Source organism: Bactrocera tryoni, chromosome 1 (assembly GCF_016617805.1).
Source record: "Bactrocera tryoni isolate S06 chromosome 1, CSIRO_BtryS06_freeze2, whole genome shotgun sequence".
NCBI lineage: Eukaryota > Metazoa > Arthropoda > Insecta > Diptera > Tephritidae > Bactrocera > Bactrocera tryoni.
The window spans coordinates 5,565,059-5,582,067 of NC_052499.1; the positions used below are offsets into that span (position 1 = coordinate 5,565,059).

General features: G+C 35.8%; 2 protein-coding genes and 1 pseudogene across 4 annotated transcripts; 2 read left to right on the top strand and 1 right to left on the bottom strand.

Annotated features, from left to right (window-relative positions):
• The first annotated feature begins 1 nt into the window (after position 1).
• On the top strand, positions 2-3,412 carry LOC120782790 (UDP-glucosyltransferase 2-like). The gene is made up of 2 exons (XM_040115262.1): positions 2-1,680; positions 1,751-3,412. The coding sequence occupies exons 1-2, from the start codon at positions 1,431-1,433 to the stop codon at positions 3,067-3,069; spliced, it is 1,569 nt and encodes a 522-aa protein (XP_039971196.1). The 5' UTR covers positions 2-1,430; the 3' UTR covers positions 3,070-3,412.
• Positions 3,413-5,868: 2,456 nt separating this feature from the next.
• Positions 5,869-9,833, bottom strand: LOC120782792 (annotated as a pseudogene).
• Positions 9,834-11,050: 1,217 nt separating this feature from the next.
• LOC120782791 (glycoprotein-N-acetylgalactosamine 3-beta-galactosyltransferase 1-like) lies at positions 11,051-13,656 on the top strand. Of its 3 annotated transcripts, none has more exons than XM_040115264.1 (4): positions 11,051-12,225; positions 12,524-12,626; positions 13,042-13,329; positions 13,386-13,575. In XM_040115264.1, exons 1-4 carry the CDS (start codon positions 11,735-11,737, stop codon positions 13,473-13,475), a joined length of 972 nt encoding a protein of 323 aa, XP_039971198.1. In that variant the 5' UTR covers positions 11,051-11,734; the 3' UTR covers positions 13,476-13,575. The 3 variants fall into 3 exon arrangements, with proteins under 3 accessions (XP_039971198.1, XP_039971200.1, XP_039971197.1); XM_040115266.1 differs by having other exon boundaries at positions 13,410-13,575; XM_040115263.1 differs by having other exon boundaries at positions 11,052-12,225; positions 13,405-13,656.
• Positions 13,657-17,009: the final 3,353 nt, after the last annotated feature.

The following is a 17,009-nucleotide window of genomic DNA, read 5'->3' on the forward strand; positions in this document are numbered from 1 at the left end:
TATCATTCAGAAGCATTAACTCTACTTTTAATATCAGTCTTTAGTCATATCTCAATATTAGGCTATTAATATGGCTATTTTGGCTTGTAACTCCTAATCTACATGAGTAATTTTACTACGGTTTTACTTGGGATATTCATATTTAAAGTCGTCGTAGTCGGTATATCTGGACTATATGAATAGAGTAAAATTTTCTATCAACACGTATTATTATATTATTGAGTAATCACGTCTTGTCGTCCATAATATTTTTAGTCGGTATTCGTAAATGATTTACCGCCCCTTTCAAGCGATCTAATCCTATAATCGGCTGTCCCGACAAGTTTTCCTTTTCATATTCTCTGCTACAGACATAGTCTTGTTAGGCCAGTCGTGGATTCCAACTTTTTCTACTTCTCTTCCTGAATCATCTTTATGTTTTCTTGTGTCTCCTGTCGATCTAAATCGCGTTGAATATTTAACTCCTCATTTTCTAGTTGGTCTTGCATATAGTAGGATGTAAAATGAGATATTTGGCAGTACACATACTATCTGTATGTAAGTATTTTGAAGGGTACTAATCGGAGAGGTTTTGTTTATAATTTTCTGAACCTTTGCCACATGCGGGACCACTGAGTTGGGTTGTTTTGGCACATATTTGAGCGCATTGCAATAACTATGATATACGGTGAACTCGTACTATCTGACCGTTGCCACGAGAAACTCCCGTTGCTGTCAACAAGTGCTGTATACCCTCTTTGATGCAATAATCGTTGAATGCATTTGTCTCGGATTTCCAAAAATCGATGCCTGTTTCTCTAATCCATGTACAACTTTTGCCAATCCAGTTGACTTTTTCGGGTACAATTCAACAAGCTTCGAAATCACGTCTATTGTTACTAAAAGGTAGTTGTATTGTTTACTGAACTCGGTTAATGGACCTTAGTGGTTTATATGCTAGGTTCCTCACTGTTCTTCAGACTTATAGAGTGGAGTCAAAAGTCCCTTCTTCGTATCTGCGATAATACCTTTAATGCTTGCTTAAATTAAACTAAAGTTCCAGTTAGAAGAATTTCATTTACCAGTGAGCTGTTCGGTTACTTTGGAGATCGCGCACGAATACGTAGCAATAAATTGAAACAATTGGATTTGGTATATGTATGATCACTCTCTGATACACTGTTGGACTGTAAAACACTCAGTGCAGTAGGCATTATGTACATATAATAGTTAATAATAGTTTTGTATGAGAATTTAGTTACACAAAGTGCATTAGACATTCATTGTTTTCTATTAAGTTCCTATACCTACAATGTTAGTGTGGCTAACAGTTTAACTCAGATTGCTATGCTCTCTTCTCTCTAAATATGAATAAAAGTCAATTCCTCACAATATATTAACTTAGTTGAGTAAAAAGCGTTGTGTTGTATTTTAGTAAAGTTATTATAAAAATGTGTACGCTGAAATACATTGTGGTGGCACTGTGGATTTTAACAAATGGTACAAATTCCGTGGAATCCGCAAAAATACTTGCTGTTTTTCCTTTTCCGGGTCCTTCGCAGTATATATGTGTGCAGTCGTACTTGAAAACACTGGCGGCGCGCGGACATGAAGTTACTTCGGTTTCTGCATTTCCACAAAAAACGCCCTTGAAAAACTTTCGTGATATAACGATACATATAGAGCAATCTCATCATGATGGTTAGTGTAAATTTTGGCAATATAAAAAGATAAAGTAGCAATAGTTTTAATTCAAATAATTATTTAACAGACTCAGTAACTAACGCGATAGAGCAAATGTCTGTTGGTAAATTGGCTGAGATGCAATTAGTTAAGGAATATACGGCATTGACTTCCTTGTTGGTATTTAATAATAAAGACTTCCAACAATTATTACACTCTGACGAACAATTCGATCTCATCATTATCGAAGTATTCTATCAAGATGCACTTTACGCATTGGGAAAACATTTCAAAGCGCCTGTGATTGGTGTCTCCACATTTGGCGCAGATGTTGCGATCGACCAGTTGGTGGACAACGTTTCGCCATTAGCATATGTACCAGCGCCTAGTGGAACAAATTTGGATGTAATGAATTTCTGGCAACGCTTAGATAATTTATATACTAACACCATGGAGCTGCTGTATACATATTTAGTAATAATACCGGAACAACAACGGTACTATGAAAAATATTTTCCCAATGCGACACTGCGCTTAACAGACGTACGTAGAGATTTTTCTCTCTTGCTGCTCAATCAACATTATTCGTTAAGTTGGCCGCGTCCACTGGTGCCGAATGCAATCGAGGTGGCTGGTATGCATATTGGTCACAAACCGAAGAAACTACCAACGGACATGGAAGCTTTTATTAATGCCTCGTCCAGAGGAACTATCTACTTCTCCTTAGGGTCGAACATAAAGAGCGCATTATTGCCGAAACAAAAATTGCATGAGATTATGAACGCATTTGCTTCATTACCCGTCAACGTGTTGTGGAAATTTGAGAAGACGGATCTGGCGGATAAACCGAAGAATGTCTTTATAAACAAATGGTTTCCACAATCGGACGTACTTGCCCATCCTAAAGTAAAATTGTTCGTTACACATGGTGGTATGCACAGTCTGATAGAGGCGGTACATCATGGCAAACCGATTGTTGGCACCCCAGTCTTTTACGATCAATATTTAAATGTTGAAAAGGCCGTATATAAAGGTTTTGGTATCGCAGTAAACTTCCGAAATTTCACCAGTATCGAGCTGCGCGATGCCATCCTAGAGGTGTTGAATAATCCCACGTACACCAAAAGAGCGCAAAAGATCTCTGCTAGTTTCCATGATCGACCTATGAAACCGCTCGATGCAGCAATCTATTGGACTGAGTATGTGCTAAGACATAAGGGTGCGCCACAATTGCGTGTAGCTGCACGTCACTTGAATTTCTTACAGCGCCATAGTGTGGATACAATGGCTGTGTTGTTTGGTATTCCATTGTTGTTGACTATATTTATAATCCGCGGAGTTTTTCAAGTGCTGGCGGCAATATTTAGAAGCAACGATAATGCGCATAAGAAGCGAAAACGTGATTAATAAGTTGTTGAACAGAATTATATTGAACGTATGTATATGTTAAGTGCTGTTATTTCAAAAACTACTCTTAAGAGAAGGCATGACTATGTAATTTGGATTGCAGGGTAGCTTTCTCTCTGAGATGTTATACATATAGTATAAATATATACGAATAGAGTATAAAGAAATTTGCCGTTGCCTTTAAAGTTATTTCGATATCGATCATAAGCTTACTTATATAAATGATTTGATACTTCTATTTAGTGTTAAGGATTATTTAGCACCAAAGTATAACTGTAACAGAACATTGATTGCAATTGATATAATTCACAATTTAAAATAATAAATGTTCAGACAGTCTACAGTTCATTTGAAATATAATTCAGGTGTTCGCTCTATCTGACATGGACGTTATCACTTGCTTTTCAAGTTACTTTGTTAGCTGCACCGTGCTCAAGTTTTCTCTAGCTCTGGCAAATCCCGTCATATAGAGGTTATCTTCTCTACTATATATACACATATAATAACTGTACTTTTATTCCATTATCTACTATTTATAAACAAACTTAAGCAGCGTTCTTACAAATAATCTATTAGCTATAGCTTAGAGAAAGAGTTTTTACTCATTTACTTTTTTTGTTTTGCTTACTTTGTATCATAAATACATATAATCTTTGATAATAGTTAGTCCACAAATAGAAGTGTGTATACGGTGTACAAAAATATATTAGCAGTTAAAATTATTATCAGTTTCTATCTGTGTGAGAGCAGTTAAATATAAATGACTGCAATTCTTACTTAATCTACTTAATTATATTATTCCCCTCAACAAACCATTTGCTCGCTCATTTTGAGTAGTTATGTGAGAAATACTTCGGCAATAGCGTCAAAATTTATTAAACTCAGAGCGACTGAATTAAAGAACTGCGCTAATGTCATTATTATTATTAAATACAATTTATTGGATTTGAGCAGAAACTAGTTGTGAGAGCTAGTTTGAGCGTTAGGCAGAGCGAAAGTGCATTGTGTAAACATGCTTTGCAAAAGTCACAATTTAGTCGCTTCTCTTCAATAGGTATGGCACGTTTGCTTCATTTCATATTGCGTTCTCCAATTGGGACGATATGATTTCTAAGTGTCGTTTCGGCCATTTTTACTATGTCATGATCTGTGTTTTTTTCATTGTATTTGCAATTTTTACAATTTCGTCATGAAAAGATATACGCAAGAATAACGTTTAGAAATTATTAAATTTGCGAAGAAAATATACAAATTTAGCATGAACAACCATTACATTCACCTAAATTAACAGTTGGGTGTGGTTTTTGGCCTGGTGGAATTAACGGTCCGTACTTCTTTCGAAATGAAGCTGGTGACACTGTTACTGTTAATAGAGAGTGGTATAGATCGATGATGACCAACTATTTATGGCCGCAATTGGAAGAAGTTGATCTTCACAGCATCTGGTCGCAACGAGATGGGGTTACGTGCCACACAGCACGTGCAACAACTGAATTATTGCGAAAAGTTTCAAGACTCGATTATTTCAAGAAATTGCGACATTAAATGGCCTCCAAATAGTTGCGATTTAAGAACATTAGGCTACTTTTTGTGGAGTCATTTGAAATCATTGGTCTGTAGCAAATTAGACTCTCTGCTAACATTAGCATTCAATACTGAGCGTGTTAATCATGACTTACGATTTTAACTAGTGGAAAAAGTACTCGAATATTGGGCTCATCGAATTCGTTTCTGCAAAAGAATTTTTGAAGGCCATTTGAATGATGTTAGATTCAAAATTTTATATAAACATTATAAATATAAAAAACATTTGAATTTCCTTAACAATTAGTGTGTTTTTTTTAAGAATTCATTTTACTCTTATTGGAAAAGCCTGAATAATTGATTGGATATTTAAGAGCATTGGCTGCAAGGGGCCTTAAAATGACTATGCTTACAGCATTCCCACAAAAAAACCGGTGCAAAATTATCGCCTATCGGGCGCAGTCTCATAACAGCTTCTAATCACCAGCCAAAATGTTTGGGGTATTCCAGAGAAAAATCATACGAAAAACTGAAGCTAGGGGCTTGACAATTGCTACACTTCAGAATTTGCTTAATAGCGGACAAGTAAGTGATGATATATCGATTTTCACCTTATTGTGAATGGTGCCACGTCCATAGTTGAAATATGACAACGGTTCTATAAATCCTTCTCTGATGCAGTCATTTATTGATTTATTGCACTTTTATTAGTTTTTAAGAAAACCCTTATATGGGGAGTGGGCAGTATTATAATTCGATTTCACCTTTTTTCACACTTACTTAAGAATGGTTGAAAATATTAGTTATATATAATTATATATTAAACTTTTTAGGGGCGGGGCTCCGCCCACTTGTGAAAAATTTTCTAGCCGTTCAATGAGATTTGTTGTGCTAAATTTGAAATTTGTACATTAATTTAAGGCTTACTTATGACACTTTATACACTTTCAATTAATGGTGTTTTGTGGGCGTGGCAGTCGTACAATTACGCCAGGGAACATGTCTGCTAAGTTCTTGTTGAGACAAAAAGGTAGTCACCGGATTTCAATTCCTCGCCATCCTGATCGTTTATAACCCTACATATATCAATCTCGATTAGTTTTAGGTGATACATACAACCGTTAGGTGCACAAAACTATTATACTCTCTGTAGAAATATATTGCAAGAGTCTAAAAAGCTGTTGAAAGAGAAACTGTTGATTAATCCATACACTTATTCATATCTAACGCTGGTTTGCTCAGCACAACGGAAGCCATTCATCATGTCAAGCTCTTTCAAGAGAGTTTATCATTTAAAAGCTGAACTTTACTTCCAAAATCAGTAATATTAGTTTGAAGTTCTGTCGAGCTTTTTGCATTTGGTGATGGGTGTCTAGGATAGCAAACTCTAGAGTTGTAAACTGTTAAGTTTTTATGATATGCACACAAAAGCGATCATTTTAATCTCTATTGCTTCTTTAGTGCGAACAGAAAATAGTTCAATTTCGATCATACGTAAACACTTGAGTTTGGGAAAAAATGCGGATATGCTGGAAGTTGTGACGCATATGTGGAACCATCATAACAGCGAAATTCTTTAAAATGACGTTTTACCCCTCTTTGCTATTTATTTTTTTTTTCTGGTTACCTGTCAAAATAAATATTAGCTAGCCTTATACGTTCTTAATATATTTCGGGGATCAATTTACACGATTTTTTTATGAAAATTAAAAATATTTAGGGTGTAATCTAGTGTTCTTCATTTGCTAATTCACAGTTACATCCCATGCATTGTATGGAGTTGGTATCTTTACTTCATTCAAACGTAATTTATTTGGCAGGACTTCCTTCTCTTGCTTCGATTCATATAATTTGAACTGATACAGGAAGAAATCAGTTAAATACATACCCTCCTTTGTCATATAGTGAAAAGAGATGGCGTGTTTTGATAAACAATTTTGACACTGCAAAAAAATATATATTTACATATATGTATATATTAAATAATGTAGGAGAAAAACACTCTCTGAAAAATAAAATTAAAATAAAATTCTCTTACCACTCGCGGGTGATAGATTTCATATGAGAAATACCACAATGCGTCATCAAAATAGTTTCCAGTTAAGAGCGTATGTGGTTCAAAAGGCATAAAACGCAGTTCGTTGTGTGCATCACGTGAATCGCCAGGCAGCACACCCACAGAGTGTAGACACATACCGATCGCCCAGTCTTCGGCTATAAGGTTATCCTCAGGTGGACATAAATCGCTATTTGGCATGGCTGCATTAACAAAACGATGCAGCGCTTCGCGACTTAGCACATATCCCGCACCGCCAGACATGTAATGCTTCGAAAATAATAATAACAATTCTCATATTAATGTTGGTATCAATGGCTTATAACTTCTAATCTAAATTAGTAATTCGACTTACATTTTTCACTTGGTACGCATACTTAAAGTTGTGTCCAAAATAGATCGGCATATCCGGACTATATGTATAGAGTAAATATATTTGTGAATAAGTACACAACACAAAGTTAACGTCTTAGTGTTTGATGAGTTTTTTGTTATAGACTTAGTTGTCATTAATATACTTTATCGATTTCATGTAAAACCTGTGGAATTTAATATAAGAGCGATATATGGAAAGAGAGCGAAAAATAGTCCAACAGTCAGCTTGTATTGTTCGGGCACATAATACATTATGTCTTCAGAGGCAAGCACAAAGATATTTTTTAAACTATACAAAACGTATACTCTTGGGTTCGATAAAATGATGTACACTGCTTGTATGGCACTATAGTCTTCTTAAGCTTTAGCTTGAGAAAATCATTATATACTAACTGCTCAAATAGTCGCACCATCTGATTTGCCATGATGGATCAAAAATTAAGAGAAAAGCTTGGTGAAATGTTGCGTAATAAATTATATAGCTCTCGGGTTTTGTCTCTCATTTTAATTTTGGTATGTGTCGCTTCGAGTCCTTAGAAGATTTACCTTACGTTGGGATCAATATTAATTACAATATTAATTCATGAGATCAAAGCATGAACTCTACCTAGCCCTATTTCATATACGTATAAGGTTGTTAAATATCCATTCCGCTTATTTGCTCTTTATTCAATGCTTTATAAAAAGTGTTACAGTGATCGGATTAAGTAAAATATGCCCCGTTTCGATAATCTGTTTCCATCTAGACGGCAACTTCATAATATCCCCCTCGTAGAAGCCCCCTCCTTATTTGCGAGGAACTCGGACAGCCTCATTTCACACCCCTCTTTTGAGTTCAACTTTACACTAACAAGGGCGTTCGCCATGGACAGGAACAGGTGGTAATCACTTGGCGCTATGTTCGGGCTATATGGTGAATGCGACAAAACCTCTCATCCGAGCTCCCGTAGCATCTTAGGAGTCATCAACGAAGTGTGGTCTGGTTGTGGTTGTCCTGGTGGAATACTTCCTGTTGGCCAATTCTGGACGCTTCTGGTCGATCGTCTGTCTCAAGCGGTCCAGTTATTCGCAGTAGATTGTAAAATTAAGCGTTTGGCCGTATGGGAGCAGCTCAAAGTGGGTGGTTCGCTCTCAATCCCACCAAACACACAGCAAAATACACCTGGTCATCAATCCCGGCTTGGCCACTGTTTGGGACGATTCACCGGCCTTCGACCACAACCGTTTTCGCTTGATATTATCGTATGTGATCCATTTTTCGTCGTTAGTCGCCATCCGCTTCAAAAATTGGTCGATTTCGTTCCATTTCAGCAGCATATCGCAGGCGTTGATTCGGTCCAGAAGCTTTTTTTCCGTCAAATCATGCGGCACCCAAACATTAAGCTTTTTTGTGTATCTAGCCTTCTCCAGATGGTTTAAAATGGTTTGGTGACTAACTCCCGGGCGACCTTTATGTCTGATAGAAATTATTCTGCTATGAAAATAAATCCGATCACTACTCTTTTAAAATTACAATATGAGGTGAACTTTGTTACGCTTTGCGAAGAGAAAATAGCGTCTTTCCATTATCGAAGGCTGAGTTCATATCGCTAAAGACATTATAGAACTGACGGTGTGTAAGCAAATATAAATCGATGCACATGGGTTTACTAAAAACTTACGTGTCATCATCTGCTTTCATAAACCAATCCATCTCATTAGCATATTTTTCATAAACATGCTTAAAAGCTCTTCTCGTTTTCACCCATAATACGTCGTGGGTATCAGTGAAATTGTGCAGAACAAATGTTTCACCCAATTCTGTAGTGTCCTCGGAGGTTACGAATATTAAACGATTACAACGCGTGCCCCAGGTTCGCAGCACGTCTATGGCCTTCGTTTTGTGATTGGCGGGATTGGTCATTACCCAACAGAGGATGCGCACTTCATCTGCTAGTTGCTCAGCTAAGCTGTTTTCCGCTCCATTGACAACTTTTTTCACTGCTGATTCACTAATGTTTGGTTTTCTTCCGGTAAGCCAAGTAAACTTTTTCGAATTCACCACATTACGTTTATATTCCAAATACACATAAACGATGGAGACTACCGCTAGTAGTATCAAGAATATGCGACGATACTGGAATATGCGCCGACGAACTGACATTTTCAAATTTTAACTGAATTGAATTTTGTAGGCGATATCTTCTGATTGTGAATAAGTCTTTAAACAGTTTAGTTTCTTTTGCTACATTAATTATCTCCGTTGGTTAATATGTTAGATAAGGTAGAAATACTGATGTACGCTTATAACATGTCTTCTGTTCGAAATTTTTATTTTTTTTGCCAAGCAAGGAATTCCACATTCAATTGAAGAACTTGAAAAAAAAGCAAAATAAAAGGATATATATTTTCTACACATCGCTTAAATTTTTTTTTGTGCTCCATGCAGTTGAGATGCTGTTTATAAGTTTTTGATGTTTTGTTATTTCTACTCCCTCAATGTACCCATTACATTACCACTCGACGCTTGGACGTGTCATTGCTATTTAAATTTATCTATTTCTTATTTATAAATCTATAGTATGTATTGATATAGTATGTAGTAATTTTTTGTGTATATGTTCAAGTGTCACACGAATATAGAATTTAGCAACACATATACGTTATGATCATTGTTCCTATATGGTACATTATTTCAATCGTTCCGTTATCAGCAAACTTGGCGCAGTGTTTCAGTGTTATCTAAAATTACCAAAAGTGGTAATAGACAATACAATCACAGGTATATGCTGAGCAAATTATTTCTTGAATGGCGTAACATTGTATGAATGAAGCACGATTCTGACAAGGTCGACTGGCATCTGAGGGCAAAGAAAATAGAATTGAAGTTACTCGTATTGCTTTTGGAATCCAACCGATAAGAAGCTAAAAATAAAATGAGATACTGCCGACTAGAGATACTACTGAAATTTTTTGGAAGTGCTCATTATTATTATTTGTTATTGATGAGTAAAAACGTATTGCAAGACTGAAATACTGAAATCCAAGTACGAAGTTCATTCAAATAATCTTGCAATACGTTGTACATTGCAAAATAGTTTTACGAGTTTTCGTATTCTATTCAGCTTTGATCTATCGGACGAAACATTTGCATTTATTGTCTGGCTCGATTATATTACACTAAAATTTGAGCTATCTCGAGGGCTAAGTATAACATTCCGTTTCGAATACTATTTCTAACACAATCAGTACTTTGAAACTTTGCATTTTCTTGAAGATAGCGACAGAGATGTGAATATAAGGATTGTACCGAAAAGAAACTGCATACAATGTTTTATTTGTAACGTAACGGATTTTATTAATTTTTGCTTCTAACTTTTTTTAATAACAAATAGAAGAGTTTTTATCCAATTTGAATTAAAACTAGTAAGTAAAAAAAATTATTCACTCGACTTGCCTTAAGCCAGTGTTTTTTTTTAATTCGTCGACGTTTTCGGCAACTCGATGATCTTTGTCCAAGTTTCGTTTGACAATTGCCCAATACTTCTCTATCGGGCGAAATTCTGGAGCGTTTGGAGGGTTCTCCTCTTTTTTAACCAAATTGACATTGTTATCCTTCAACAAAGCCAAAGTGGAATGAGAGTAGTGCACAGTAGCTATGTAAATCGGGCCAAAATACTAGTGTTGACACAATGATATTGTTATAAAATCGTATTAGCCGACGGTTTAGACACTCATTCTTATAATTGTCGGCCGATATAGTACCCTTTGTGAAAAATGGAGTGGTCTTAAGGCTGCAAGAGCAAATATCCTGACGGATGAGTATTTTCTCGCCAAATTTTTCTATTTGAACTGTTGACACCGACTGGTCGACAGTACCATCTTTTGGTTTTGTATAGAATTGGAGACCTAATAATGTTCTTGAGTCCATTTTACGTATGTTTCATCATCCATTATAACACATATTAGCAAACGGCCGTACAACTTCCGTAGCCTTGTTTTCCCTATTGTTATTTGACCTTGACTTTTTTGGGAATCTTTTGTTTTTTATAAGTTTTTAAATTATTTCTTTGCTTGTTTCTTTGAATCATAGCTGCACTGGTTTTAGCTTTTTCCGCCAAATCGCGCAAAGACATTGATTTGTTTGGGTTTATTAAGGCCAACACCTTTGCTTCAAGATTTGGATCACTAGGGCCCACCTTTTTTATATATCTTTAAGAGAACAGGTTTCATTGAACTTAATTATAATATTTTTTACACCATTTACAATGACTTTAAACAGTTTTGCTAGCTTTCTGTATGAAATATTTTTTTTCAGTGCAGTAATTGTGCACAATTTGCCTAGGCACGTGCTCTGTGATTCGAGCCATCACGATGATATTACAAATTACGGAGAAAGAAAAAACAATAGAAACAGGACCGATCGCGCTTTCGAACGGGATCAAACGGCTACTTCATGAGAAAAATTGAATTGAGAGCATGCAGTTTCTTTTCGGTACAGTCCTTACTTAGATGTGCACTTCTTTAAATAGACGCTGCTGATTAAAAAGTTTTGAAAATGCAAGTACATATGTGCGATCACAGATGTTCATGTAAAACAATAAAATGTTTTTATCATGTGGAAAATAACAAGCCAAGCAACTACATAACAATTTAGTTAATGGCTTCGACAATGATCTCACCGAAAACACTTGGCAACGATTTTAGTTCAATTTGAACTGCATAACAAAAATGTCAGAGCAGAGAGGGAACATAGCACAGATAGAACAAAAAAAATGTCTACGTTTTTACCGTCGTCTCGCCTTTGTGACTATAGAAATTGCATTAATAGCGGCATTTTTGAGTTATAGACACAATATCACTAGTTTGGAGCAAGTAAGTTGGTTACACGAAGAAAAGGTATTCGCAGAAAATGCCACGCAAAATAATACCAACTTAGCGGAGCTGTTATATAAAGAAGTACGTATACTTTGCTGGATTATGACCACGCCGAAGAATCACAGAACCAGGGCAATACATATAAAGCGTACATGGGGAAAACATTGCAACCGGCTTTTGTTCGTCACCTCGGAAGATGACGAAGAGTTGGGCGAGACTGTAGTTATTAACGAAGTGGAAGATAAATACGAGGTCTTATGGCCCAAAATGAGAATAGCATTCGAGCGAATTTACGAAAAGTATGCTAATGAGACAGATTGGTTCTTCAAGGCTGATGATGATGCGTGAGTTATCAACATTTTTTTTTTGTAACGAAGTGAGACAAAAATAATTAACGTTCGTTTACTGCTCAATTTGTGTAGAAACAAATATTCCGGTGTAAACTATTTAGGTTGTCGTTGTGGAGTGTTCCAATGTTGTGTTTTAATTTCTAAATTTTGTCAAAAATTTGTTCTCGATGCGTGACCTTATCTTTAATCGTTAGTTTACGCTTTTGTCATATTAAGAGACTACAATTTAGTTAGTCAATAGTGTAATGAGTTACATTTATAGTCATCTCTTTTCCTTCTTGTTTATTTACAGTTACGCCTACATTGAAAACATGCGCTATTTTCTATATGCATATAGTCCGGATATGCCGATTTACTTTGGATATAACTTATTATATGGCGGACGAAAAGATGAGGTAAGTTAGTTCAAATGATAAGAGATAAAAGCCTGAGTAGGAAACTTTTACAAGTCTTTTGTTATAATCTTTAAGGTTAATAGGAAATTAATGGTGACCGATGTTACCATTTATCGTCAACTGTTGTTTTTGGTCGATTGTGTTATTCAGTGTCCTATTATTATTCGTCCATTCTATTTGAATGTTCATTCGACTTTGTCTAACTACAAAGCATATATGTATGTTCATATATTTTCCCATAGAAACAGTATAAACATTTCAGTCTGCCTGATTGCGGACTATATCAAAATTTGACGGCGTTGTTTTGTAATAATTTTTAGTTTTCTAAGGCTAATCTACATGAAATTGATCAGGTTTGCAATCATCCTTTATGTAGAATATTTTATTATCATTATTAGTTTTCATATAATTTAAGGTCTATATGTCTGGTGGTAGTGGCTTTGTTTCAAGTCGGGAAGCAGTGCGACTTTTCGTCGAATCGGCCATTGTTAATAAAAGTGGTTGTGATATTAATAATCACTATAATCCTGATGATGTGGCTATAGGTGAATGCTTTCGTGCTGTGGATGTGATCGCTGGTGATTCGCGCGATGTGCATGGCGAAGCACGTTTTTATTTATTCGCGCCCTTTATGGTACTTATGCCTGAGTTGATAAATGAACCAAATTGGTATTTCAATTATAGCTTCTATAATCCACGTTCGGTAAGACAACTTTCCTCATTGTGTGATTTGATATTTTTTAATAATTTTAAATCCAGAAATTTTTTCTTTTTTTAGTGCAGAGATTGTCTTGCAAAATATCCAATGGCCTTTCATTATATTTCTCCAGCAGACATGTATCTTTCTGAATTTTTTAGCTACGAATTTTGGACGATAGACTTGCCGAATGAACCGGAGGAGGTTTTACCTAAGAAACTAAATTGGGACGAAGTAGTCGTGTTGGAAACTGATAATATTTGGAATACTCCATAATATATGAGTAAAGGGCGCTTAAGGTGCAAATTGAAATAAATATAATAATAGTAAGAATCAGAAAAAAGAGTGTATAAACTGGGGGCAGCTCACAGTTGGATGCATTTAATATAAATATTTTGAGTTCAATTGTTGTTAGTTTAACGTCAGCAGCAAACTCCATAACATATGGCAGTTCATTAACTCCGTGCCAAATTTACGCTTCTTCGTACTTGCTTTGAACTTATAGACAATTTTAAATTTGCCTGTTATTTACCACATATATATATAGGATATCAAATTGAGCCGTTAGCGTTGTCTTAACTCATAACACCAACTATATTCCTTATAAAGACCATATATAAAGGTGATTTCCCACTTATGTGTCTGTTCGTTTGTGCTTTTCAGTGTCGGAAGCGCCAAAAAGCATACTAAAATTTTGGTGATGTATCTTCCCTGTTACTTAGTGCTTTTCATAAATGTATTTATAATTTCTCTTTCTTATTTCTTAACTTTTTATTTGCATTTTATAACCTTTCACATTTCTCCTGGCATACCAGCAAGTATATTTAAAGCCAGTTCACGATGCGTTTGCAACTTTGCGCTCGCATAGGTACCGGCAGTGCATACTGCTGTCTTCTTACAACTTCTTACCTCCATGAATATTTACATTATTCGTGCAGCGTTACGAAACTGCATTCTGCTTGCACTTTTACAAGTATCCCTAAAATGGGTAGTGAATATTTTATGATTGAAAATAACTGAAACAAAAGCATTTTTTACATGCAGCTTCGGCGCATGTGGCAAAAAGCATAAAAGAAACGGCAGAAAAAAAATTGAAAAAGTTTTTTGCAAACTTTTCGCCGCTGCCGGTCATGCTGTTTATGCGCGCGCAGCACAGTTTTCACTCTGCACCGAGTGCTGAGTTAACGGTAAAAATAATGAAAACAACAAACACAACGAAGTTTCACCTTAAAAACAACATAACAATTGAGTAAAAATGCCTCGAACGCCGATGCTTGCGCTGGCGCTTCTTACAATTTACGTTTGGCTCGTTCAGCTCATTACTTGAGGTGCCCAGATCCTACTGGCGTTCTATTTATCTTGTTGTGCTTGTCCGGGGCTCTATTGCAAACAGTATTTTGCTTACTTTGTTGCTCGTAATTGCGCTGCGAGAGTTATACGCTGTTCGTTAGCTCTCGTTAGTTTCGAGCCATACTTAAATCTCTCCGTTTAATTTTTTGTGTGTGTTCTTTTCTTCATTCCTCCTTTTCTTCGTTGCTAGTTGGATTTGCTTGATTTTTATAGCTTTCTGTTGTATAGGAAATTAGTGAAACTTTATTTTTTAAGACCTTCAGCCGAAAACTCGATTTGCAATTTGAAGTGAGAGCATTTGATCATTAAAAGACTCAGAGAAATATTTTTTAGGAAATTTTATAAGTTACCTTGTGTACCAGATTCAGTCTTTTCTTAATTCGCTGGTGGGAAAAGTCTTGTACTCGTACATATAAATTTGTTTTATTCGCTTTAAAGAAAGCAGTTCGTTTGTTAAAATTGGCTCGAAAAGCGTGCAGGTATTCGTATGTATGTATATACTTAATGTATAGTATGATATCAAATATGAAGGGAGAATGGCAAAGGTATATTGGTACCAAAAATTTGAGTTCAATTTTTTTCTAGAAAGAGTTGTATTTTAAAAAGCGAACGGGTCTCAAAGCACTTTACTAACTTCTTTAGAAGTAATGGATATACCGACTAAAGTCACAAGTTTTTCCGTGCATCCGTTACCCATCGTCTCGAATTTCAATGCCTAATTGCTGTAGCTACTTTCGATCACTGTGTCAACCACTGAGGAGGTAATATACATACAGTTTCAATCTATACGTTAATCTCATCTTCTGCATTTGGCTGCCTGCTTAAGTTCAGTAATAATATCTATTAGTAGTTAGGTTCCCACGTTACTCATTATTTTTAAGTTGTGAACAATTTTATCTTTCTTGGAACCTTCTCCGAACTATTATTGGTCCATTAGATTTTGTTCGAACACATAACATATTCTTTGAACTTATCTTATGTAGTTTGTGGCTTCGGTCTGTATGCTGAGACATCTTTTTGAAATAATGGTAGACTCTGCAGCTCTGAAATTATTCAACGTGTTATGGTGGCAGAAAGTTTTCCCTGATTTAGAAAGTATATACACAGAGGCATATAACTTGGTCTACGAAATCGGTGAAATCAATAATATTCTTACATTATGTTGTAATCTGTCGTACAGAATTTGCTTGCTTTTGCCGGCAACTATAGTACAAGGCGCATGACACGGTTGTATTGAAAAGTCAAAGTAAGTATCTTCATTATGAACTCACTACATATTTCTTTCATTTAATTAACACAAGTAAAACTAGCGCACTCTATATTTCCAAATTCTAATAAGTTTATTACAAACGCCTTGCTTACTTTGCATTATTGTCAACCGTCGCATAAAACCAAACACTAAGTAGACACCAACTAGAACAAAAGAGCCAAAAACAAAAAAAAAAAAAATACTGGGCCAGTCTATGGAGTTTTTGGAATGCTGTAACGCTTATAAAGCCAACTTCAGCTGAGTATGCTAAAAATTATTTGCTACTTTTAATTAGTGCCAAAAGTCAGTTATTAAGGCGTTTAAAGTGGAGAGGTAATGGAAGTGCCTTCATCTTTTTGAGGTTAAATATGCACTTAGCTTTGCATAACTCACACGCAGGCGCTTACACAGGCACTTGAACAATGTTTTTTTCACTCGCTGCCTGTGAGTGTGTACTTTTTTCATCAGAAAGATTTGTTGGAGTGCGCCTAAACGTATGCGTATATATACACATACACTTACGCTCTATATAATTACATACAAACAGATAAGGGCGGCAGTCCACTACAGTATTCGTGAAAACGCATGTAGGTGTGGGCGGTTGTGGAGAATGTATGGTTCAATGGAAGCATACTTTTTGGCAGCATTCCATATTGCCATTTTAATGCAAATTTAGGCAAGCATGCAAGTTGCACGGAAAATCAAACAAAAAAAAAAAACCACAACGGAACATCCGCATCTTTGTATGTATGTATGCTCACGCAGGAAGTAATAAAATTACATTTGAAGCTTAAAAGGCAAATCTATGTTGGCAAATATATTTGTGTGCTTAAGCCAACACACTTACTACTACATGCATATAGTAAGCGCACACACACATGCCAATGCTTGGCAATGTGATTAGCAAGTAACTGTAAAATTCTCGCATACTTGCCAAAAAATGTGAAATTTACAACAAAAAATATGGTATGGTAATAGTAGCAAACCAGGATTTGGGCTGGTCCGAAGAAAATTTTCAATTATTTATGTCTAATAACGAACTTCCGCAAGGCCTGTCGCCTACACGCTGTGTGCCACAAATACATCT